Raw genomic sequence first — 10,156 nt, 5'->3', positions numbered from 1 at the left:
TTAAGAACCTAAACATGTCCTTTGTACAGGCCAACCTGATGATCAGGTGTTCATCTCAGCAGAATGTAGTTAACATTTGTAAATCTCTTTAAAAAAGAGCAGACCACTTCTGTATAGGAAGAGCAGTAAATTGTGGTTGCCTTCACTTAGGTTGTTTTACTCAACCTGTTTTATTCTTTCAAGACAGAGATCACACAAGAAACCTATGTGTTTATGTACATAATGTAACCTTAAACAAACATCTTTGCATCTCCTTTGGCCATCTGCTCCTGAAGCTGCAAGCTCTTCTCCCCTCCCCTCCCTCCTTAGTGTACTCCCCCACCCTGCCTGTGTAGTTAACTCCACTGAACTCCATGGAAAGGATGCTGGTAAAAGTCCTTCTTCCACACAGGTCACAGATCTGAGTTCCTTTGTTTTCACTTACATATGATCTAAAAAGTGATGGTGATACGCTGGAGGAATTTTGGCTTATGGTGTTAGTCACTACAGATGACACCAATGATTCTTTTGTTGACTTATTTTGGCTGGTTGGCTCCAAAACTCATTTGTCTGGGTTAGCTCCATTGGTCTTAACAGGGACCAATACCTCAGTTTGAAAAGCTGTGCAATCAATGAGCACAAAGACACTGCCCATAGTCCAAGGGGCTTACAGTCCAAGGACATGAACAGGTTCAAGGTAAATACAGTGTTCGAAGTAGGCAATAGATGGGAAATGATTCAGTGGGTCCTGGGTTCAATTACCTTCGAAAACCAAAACAAAAAAGTAGGGGGAAGATGGAAGATGAAGTTTGCTTCAGATGGACTCAGAAATGGATGGAAGGGCACACAGCAAAATGGTTGAGTTTAGAGGTACGGACACGGAAATGCAATGGAAACATAACCATGAAAGTAAAAGTGTGTCATCATTAGTTTCTGTGTGCAGTTGTTATATCTGCAAGGTCTTTTTGAGGCAGGCGCAAGCTCCCATGTCCTGAGCCAGCTCTGAACCAGAAGCTGTGTCAATGCAGTTAGTGGAGCACCAAGCCTGAGCCCTGATGAGAACACAACTATGTGGCTTCCATTTGGCTTGGAGTAGGCTGAACAAGCTCGTGTCTGGTAACAGAAAACTCTACAAATGCATCTCTGGCTTCTCATGCAAATATGAGTGTGTAGCCTCTTTACTTTCTCTAAAATGCATGGGCACCCCAGTGTCTTCATCATGATCTTTTCTTTTACAGACTCATTATAGCCCTTGGTGTTGCAACTTTTATCTTGGACTTTCTGACCGTGTCTTCTCTAGTGGCAAAATTCCCATTGATATCAGTGAGGCCAGGACTTCCCCTTCAGCATTTAAAGCTGTATTTCATGGCATGCAGCAAAACAACATTAATACCTGAAATCCAAGGCAGCCATATGGTTCCTGAACTATTTGAACACTTTCATTTTTTCTCTTAGAAAGATTTCAAGGGCAGGAAGACTCTGAATACCAGGAAAACCTTTCACTCGGTCATTTTTCTAGAGTGCCGTATTTCATATTTGCTGATAAATAATTTCATCCTGTTCTTGAAAGTCATTCAGTAGAACACTTGTATGTCTGTAGTCACCAGTAAAAATCTACTTTAAGTAAATTTGTCATTACCTCTGCCAAGACAGCTGTTGTCATCACCATTAAAATTCAAATTTGGTTTGCCTACGACAATTAAAATGATGTCAACACTGAGGGAATTTAACCATTTCCATTGTTCCAAACAGATAAGCACATTAATTCTGTGCTGCAAACCATCACTGTAGCCATAATCAACTGACTGTGTATTGAAGAACTGTGATGTTTGAGATTATTCAGTCTTGACTGGTTTGTATCAATGACCAAATGTTTACTTACTGAGATGGGTATTGAATGATTACGCCAAACCCTTGTCTTGGCTCCAGCAGTTTCAAGGCTTTTTTCTCTAATACCAATATTTCTTTCTTTAGTTTTTTGCTTACAGTGCTTGAATTAAATTTTAATGTCAAACAAGTTATTTAGAGTTTAATGTTGCTTCTATAATGACACTGCTACAGAATACAGAGAGACATCATGGGCTGAGCCTTAGACTGAACTCTTGAAAACTCTAATTCTCACAGTCATAAAGAAGCTTTAGCTCTTTTGTATTAGGATCTGCAGCCTTTCCCAGAGTTTGTTGTTGTATGCTTTACTGTTTGTTTATGCAGGGGGACTGATGACTTTTCTCCTTTTCTAGATTTTTATCAATAATGAGTGGCAAAATTCTGAAAGTGGGAGAATATTCCCAGTATATAATCCAGCAACAGGAGAGCAGATCTGCGAGATCCAGGAAGCTGACAAGGTAATGCATCCCACGAACTGGTATATATGTATACATGTATGTTGATATGTGCATGTTTTTTAATATATATATGTACGTATCATAGCAACAGTTCCAGAATACCACTGCTGGACAGTTCTTTTATTAATCCCAGTTCCAAAAGCCATCACGTGACTAAGAGATGGTACAAATGCAGATTTCATAAGCCTAGTAATCTTATTTACCTTTATTTGTTATTTGTTCCTTCTTGACAGGTTGATACAGACAAAGCAGTGAGAGCTGCTCGCCTTGCTTTTTCTCTAGGTTCAGTTTGGAGGAGAATGGATGCATCAGAAAGAGGCCATCTTTTAGATAAGCTAGCAGACTTGGTCGAAAGAGACAGGGCAACTCTTGCTGTAAGTGGCACACAAAAATTAACAGTCAAATCACCTGTCAGTTTTACATTCTGAGAGCAAATTAACTCATAAACGTGTTAGCATGAATAATATTTGAAAACTACAGTTAGCCTGATGACTGACTGGCTACTCAAGACCTAACCTGATCCAAAGCTCATAAAAATCAACAACAGCCTTTCAATTAATTACGAGCTTTAAATTGGATGCAAAAGAAATGAAAGGTTATGTGTGGCTGTGCACGCACATATATGCCTGACATGTACACTTGTGACTTTTATAAAAAATAAAAATCGGAAGACTGAGTGAAGTGATTTGTGCAGATATTAATGAAAAATCAGGTGTAATGTTTCCTGATAACTGAACTGGTAACATAAATTCTGGGTATTGTGCTATTTAGCTCACATGTGAAGCCATCTAAACAGTGGCATTGTTAATGTTGTTTTCCGCATGTCAAGTGCTTTGAACTAAGCTGCTGAACATCTTAATTCCAGCTTTGTCAACACTTAAATCATCTTACCACCAGTGTATACTGTAAAATCGCCACAGGGAGAAGGAAGTGCACAGCAAATCAAGTTTACTCTGCTTGTCATTTGATTTGTATTTCCACAGCCAAGCTCTTTACTGAACTGCACCACAGGCAATGCCATTAATTGCTCGTGGGGATGTAAGTCAGCACAGAATTGGGCTTCTATTCTTCTCTATTGAAATTCATTTGATGGTTGGTGTGTTACACATGGGCGTACTTCACCCATTCTTAATGATTTCTTTTAGGCAGCTATTGAGAGTCAGTTAAGCTACTCCACATCTTAGGACATTTTATTGCATTCTTTTTGCTAAATGATCTTACGGAACCCTGAGGATAGCTTATAAGATACTTTTAAAAATAGGAATATTAACTTAAAAATAAGGACATCAGGCTGTTAATTTATGAGCTTCCCTAGAGGAGAGTTTGTTTATTTGATGGCAATAAATAAACTGGCTGTACATTATAGATATCTCAGGCCTCAGCAGGAGTCTTGGCAGCCATATAGAGAATTTTTTATATTCACATCAATTGTATGGAGGAATATGTCCAGTCTTCCCTTTATGGATTCAAATCATTTATACGGGGTTACAAGGAGCCCCTTTTCAGCTGTTATCATTAACATAACAGAACCTAGTTTGACAGGCATTTTTATCTTGGCTCCTGATTAGAACAATTTAGTGTTTATATATCTGGACCAAACACAGTGGCTATTAGGTCCAAAATGCAAACATGCACATGTACGTACGTGGATGTGGATACACGCACACAAGTACACGGGACAGACAGACATGGACACACATGCTTAAAAATCATAGTCATTCTAGAGTAACTGGTTGGTCTTCATTAAAATCTTTCTGTCATGATTGAAGAGCTGGTGGACAGTGGATACTGAAGTACAATAGACTAAAAATGCTACTGTATTTATATATTGACTTTTTCTTGTTCTCTAGACTATGGAATCACTCAACAGTGGCAAACCTTTCTTGCAAGCTTTCTATGTAGATCTTCAAGGAGTCATAAAAACCCTGAGGTATTATGCTGGTTGGGCAGACAAAATCCATGGAATGACCATTCCTGTAGGTAAGGGAGATTACAGCATCGGTGTGCACCTAAACCTTCTGATGGCCAAATGCCTTAATAGATTACTTCATTAAAGACAGAAGAGAAGCTTCTTTTCCTGGCTAAGATGAAATCAGATTGTTTTTTTCCAGTGTGTAGTATGCTACAGAAGCAGACATCTGAAAGTCAGCAAGGGCTGGGCCTGCTATTGTTCTGTCCTACATGCACATTACAAAAAGTGTTTTGTTTCTCTTGCGTATGCCCATCTGAGAAGGAGATGGCTCAAAATCTGCAATGAAATACTGTAATACTCATAAGAATAGATGAGAACACAAAAAAATACAGTGTTAACAGCCTGATTAAGAAACAGCGTGCTTACCTATGTATCTTGTTTATATATGTCTTCCTATTGCCTATGCAAATCATTTTACTTGAGACTAACACTGGATCCAAACTAATTTATACTTTGAGAGAGTTTGCAGTGTTACTGTAGAGAACTGTACGTGCGTATCAGATATATTTTGTTATATATGCTTCCTCAAATCACGTGGTGGGATGAGTTTTATACTTTATGTATGAGAGTAATCTTTATGACTGCTAAGAAACTAGTTATTCTGCTGATTTTTTTGGTAAAACGATAACAGAAGAAATCCTCACTGTTATTTTTATTCAACAAGTCTCTTCGTCCTCCTGCTCCTCCCTCCCAGCTGTTTAACCAATACAGGCTGAATTTTCTGTTGCAAAGAAATTCATTTACAGTCTGGACTAGATATACCAACTGCTATAATTATGCAAAATGGCACATGATAGCAAAGAATGATTTTATGCAGGTGCAGTCATTGAGATAAATGACTTATCTTTTACCTACATAAAGTAAATCTTTGGGAAAGCAGTAAAGAAAACCAACATATATTCTATGGATTCTTTTGAGCTTCATGGTGCACACAGTTCATTGCACATGCATGTTAACTACACATTACTGAAGGAGACCAAAAAAGCCCACTCACAAGTAAATGAATTTGTCATTGTACAGTAGGCACCTTTACACTGCCCATCTATTTCCTTAAAACTACATAATGTAACCTGATAGCTGCAGTACAGTATTTTGCCTCTGTACAACAAATCACAAGATTACCAAAGCAGGGCAAACAGATCATAACTATCACAGTGTTAATCATCGTGGTGTTCAGCTTATTAAAATGTCAGTGTGTACTGACTGATGTTTATCATCACTAGTATATTTTCACCCAAGAAATGACAAAATTAGTATTTCTAGTGTAGCCTCTCCTGTAAGGACTCATGAAGATTTCCATAGCTATTTAGGCTGAGATTCATAAATCCTGGTTTTACTGCTTGCATTTCATATTTAAACATGCAGAAGTGCAAAGTGCACCATAAATTCATATATTCAGCAAATTTCCTGTTCCCTAATCCCTTTCTCCCTGGTCCACAAATACTTCCTTCTCACTTGTTAGCCCTGCAGGAACACAGAATTTAGGTCAGTCACCAAAAGGCACTGCCAGCTTAAGGAGAATAAATATTCTCTGATTGTTCTTGTCCTCAAATGGTGAAACAGATGAAAACCCTGCATTTCTCAGTGTTGATGGGCTATGCAGGGGGAGAGGAAGCCACATTTTCAGCAGGCCTTCCTAAATGCAAACTTAAGTGCTAACACAGGTATCAGTAGTGTGCAATCATAAGTTATGATTTCTGATATTCACAGATTTTCAGGTTATCAGTTCTGAAGGCCAGTGTTAAACAATGTGCTCTTTACCTTCACTTTCCATCAGCTTGTCAGAGGAAACCAAACAAGACAACAACAACAAAATAAAGCCCAGTTAGATTTTCTCTGTTTAGTATGTTAATAAATCTGAAACCTCCCAATCTTTTATGTTCCTGTTGAAGGCTTCTTTTCCTATAAAATAACAATAGGCAAGTGATAGACAAGTAGAAAATAGAAGAACAGTGGTTTTTACAGTCACATTCCTTTTGCTCCAAAAATTGCTAAAACCTTCAGACTGCCCTTTGCTTGCTCCCATTCATAAAGGTTTGGTAATTTAAATTAAAACAGAAATCAGGTTAGACTAGAAACTGTTAAACTAATCAACTGAATGCAAGTGAAAAGGTATCTTTACATACAATATATATGGTATAATATAGCTTAAGGAACCAACTCTGCTGTTCTCACACACTATTTTGCTGTGTGCTGCTGTATGAGGCATGTGGCTATACTACGATTGTTAGGCAAATAAAATATCTATCACAGAGAAATCTGATGGAAATCTCAGCAAACACATCTGTAGAATGTATTGCTGTCGCAAAGTAAGATCCCTGGATAAATGAGGCTTTCTGTTTAGAAAATACAAATCTCTGGACCAGATGCTAAGCAGCTGCAAATTGATCAGGCTCTATTATTATCAATGAGGGCTAAAGTACATCAGCTGAGAATGTTTTAAAAAAAAACACAACAACAACCAACCAAACAAAAAAAACTACAAACCTTTTAGAACAAATTTTTAGATTGGATGTGGGATCAGACTGTCAGAACCTCCTCAGGCAATGTCCTTCTGGCTGCCAGCTAGCTAGCAGAAGGCTGAGTAACGAGCATCAGCAATAGCACCTTAGACTGTGTCATTAGCATGAGTTGTATATACAAATAAGAAGAGTTTTAGAAGTTCACTCATTTCATTGTGCTCCCTCATTTCATCCCTGTGCTCACTCATTTCATTTGTGAGCACAGGGAGCTTTCCATGCTGACTGTTCAGAAAAAAATGATTCACTTCCCCAAACTTGAGTTATTTTGCCATGTTAACAGCTTATTTTACCTTATGGATGAGGCAGCTCTTAGATAAATCTTTTGCTTGTCCAGAGACATCTGAAGCTCCTGAATAACTTGAAGCCAAGTATGTTCACAAACATATTGTTAGAAAGCAATCAAAAAAAATCCTGTCTTAATAGTACCTGTGGATGATAAACTTTGGAAGTAGGTTTCAAAAAGAGCACCTGTCTACAGTGGTGGAAGAAAGCAGGACAAGCAACTCTGCATGGAAGTAATTGCTCTAAGGAAAGAAAGTTCTGCCCACATTTGGTAGAATTAACCACAATTTGTCTGACTTGGCGACCAGGTTCAGCTTATCTATAACTTTATACTATGAAGCACACAGACATGTGGCAATGATTATGGAGTGACAATCTGAAGTCAATACGGTGCTAACCTAACTGTGTTACTGTTATGTTGTCACCATCCTTCTGGCTGAGAATCCACCTCTCACAGTAATACCAATTACAAGCTGGTATTTTTAGCAGTCTCTTTTATATGCCTCTTGAGCACTTGGACAATTTTGCCTGTATATGATTTTGACTTCTACTTTACTTCTGTCTGGTCTGATGAGTCTTCTCATGGTATGTGAACCACATCTGTGAAATATGAAAATCAAACTGATCATCTCTACTTGTGAAACAACTATTCTCATCTCCACAAAGAAGCTGTTAGGAATCATGAGATTGAAATAGTACAATGACATTTTGTCAATGCAGAGCAAACTGACTGATGGACTGTTTTCTTGCCTGATGTGAAACTCCTGTTTCCCCTGTTCTGTCCCTTGTCCTGGTTATAGAGTATTGTTACCTGTCTCATAACTGTTCTCTTTCTAGCCTCCAGCTGATGTATTGTTAGCTACTTTAGTTCAGATTTCTACTGAGAAAATTCTGTGACGTAGATGTACAGAAATGAGCAAACCTGAAAAGAAGTTATTTCTAATCAAACTCAATTTCAAGTCCTTACTTAAATGCAAGAAACTTTATAGATTAACCCATTTGCTGTCACCAGAAGTACACTGTAGCAGGTTCCCAAAATGTACTCTCCATTGTGATGTTAGGTCTTCACCCAATACTGAACAAGGCTGTCTGTAGCTCCAGATTGGGGTAGAGGCCACAAAGCTGCCTGGGTGCTCTCATGCCATGTGAAGGAAAGCACATGCACCTACCTGCACTGTGACAAGGGGAGCAAAAGCATTGTAACTGCTCCTCCTCCTATTCCCTTTCTCCTTCTGACCATTTCCTGTCCTGGTAAATCCTCTTCTGTGATTGATCCCAGGTAACGTTCTCATTGTTCTCAAATGCTTTCTTAGTTGAAATGCTTTTTTTAAAGTAAAGAGAGTCAAATTTATCTAGATGACCAAGCACTGTCAGCCTAGGCACACATTTGGGTTACACCTCTACTGTAACCCTTCCTTCAGCTGTAGCCTCACTGAAAAACTTTTGACCTAAATTCAGAGGTAGTTTGAGTCTGGGCTAGTTTATACAGCTACAAGAATCGGTTTAGGTACAAAAGTGATTAAACTACTTTGCACAGAGGCTGGTCAAGCACATTAACAAAGCTGATGGTTAGTCAATGCCTTGATCAGTCCCAGCACACACATCATTCTCCTGCTCTTTATCAATTGAGAAGAAAGCTACATCATAATACAGTATATATAATTGCAGCACATACTCCTGGACCACAGGCAAGGGCCGAGGCAGCAACCATCAGGCAGCTTTGTGAAAGAGTATGAACTCCATCAGCCCCTATACCAGCTGTGCAAAATGAGCCAGCAGAGACTTGCTGCTTTAAGCAGGCCAGGCCATGTGAAAGGTTTCCACAGACCACAGGTCTGACCCCAAATCACAGATCTGTTTATTTCATGACCTGACTCAGGCTGCCCTGAGCTCAACAGTGTTTTCTTCAGTTACAGCCTGCAGATCTAGCATAACAGCATGTGCTTTAATTAATGATACGTCTCACCTCTGGATATTGGTTTTTGCCATTTTTGTTTATCACGACCTTAAGAATAATTACCTGATCAGAAAGCTAAATAAGTATTTTCCTCAAACCTCACACCATCCACACCTGTTCTTGGGTGTCCATTCTGCTTTTCCTGCATGTTTGTTGTTAGGATCTTTATTAGTCCATAATCTTACTTCTGTCAGAAGTCCTGTGAGAAAAGCTCAGAATTTCCAAGTTTCCAGTGGCTTTATCCCTTCATTTATTTATCTACCTCTGTCTGTCCAAAAGGTTGGTGAAAACTTTTCTTATTCTCTCATCATGTTTTCCAGCTGCATTCAGCTTTTCCCTGTCAACTTAAATTGACTGCCTGTTTAGCTTGAGGCCACATCTGATACAGGCCTTGTTCTACAAGGCATGGCTATGTGATGACCCCTGTATTCTCCATAGTGTTGAGTTCTGCAGTGAATTGTGCTCAGTTACACATTGATCACAGGCTTACCACCTTTATGCCACATCTACGGATTCTGGTGTACCATTCCATTACTTTCAACTCCCCTTGTCTTCAGTGGAAGATGAATGAGATGTATGTCACTATTTTCCCATATGTGCTTGTATTATTTGCCTTTATATTGCTTTATTCTAGTCAGTCCTTTCAGGAAATTAACTTTGCGACTCCTTCTCTCATCCTGAAATCAGTAGAGGCCAGTAAGTGGTTTCCTTGCTGCTGCCCTTTTTTGTGCTGTATAGATTGTCCTCTTTCCCAAGGAACAAAGCAGGCTACTTTCTGATAGGTTGCCTGCTTCCTTTGTTCTACAGAAAGAACAATTAGGTTGCTCCTGAACCTAGGTTTCCCATGCTAGCTCATGAAAAAACATTTCCATGAGTTCTTTATTTCTTTTACTGCCATCAAAGGCTGATCCTTAGAGCTTTTTTTTTTGTTTGTTCTGCCAAGTCAAACTGCACTTGAGAGTAACCATGCTCATCTGTTTCAGATGGAGATTATTTTACGTTTACAAGACATGAACCCATCGGAGTGTGTGGACAGATCATCCCTGTGAGTATCTCTACCAGCGCCTTCTATTTATTTTCATTTAAACCAGCTCTCTTT

The 10,156-nt window shown here is 38.9% G+C and overlaps 1 protein-coding gene and 1 long non-coding RNA gene across 9 annotated transcripts in view; one reads left to right on the top strand and one right to left on the bottom strand.

The window, feature by feature from the left end:
- LOC121075882 overlaps positions 1-10,156 on the bottom strand; it is a 128,228-nt gene that overhangs the window by 20,745 nt on the left and 97,327 nt on the right. For all 8 annotated transcript variants that reach the window (XR_005823208.1, XR_005823209.1, XR_005823211.1 and 5 more), the window contains exon 6: positions 2,528-2,696. This is a non-coding gene — a long non-coding RNA (uncharacterized LOC121075882). The remainder of the gene's footprint in view (positions 1-2,527; positions 2,697-10,156) is intronic.
- Positions 1-10,156, top strand: part of ALDH1A2 (aldehyde dehydrogenase 1 family member A2) — a 56,222-nt gene that overhangs the window by 21,277 nt on the left and 24,789 nt on the right. The window contains exons 2-5 of the mRNA XM_040569607.1: positions 2,220-2,324; positions 2,558-2,698; positions 4,175-4,304; positions 10,041-10,102. Coding sequence (XP_040425541.1) covers positions 2,220-2,324; positions 2,558-2,698; positions 4,175-4,304; positions 10,041-10,102 — 438 coding nt within the window. The remainder of the gene's footprint in view (positions 1-2,219; positions 2,325-2,557; positions 2,699-4,174; positions 4,305-10,040; positions 10,103-10,156) is intronic.

The sequence above is a fragment of the Cygnus olor genome, chromosome 11 (assembly GCF_009769625.2).
Source record: "Cygnus olor isolate bCygOlo1 chromosome 11, bCygOlo1.pri.v2, whole genome shotgun sequence".
NCBI lineage: Eukaryota > Metazoa > Chordata > Aves > Anseriformes > Anatidae > Cygnus > Cygnus olor.
This window is presented reverse-complemented; position numbering and strand designations above follow the sequence as displayed.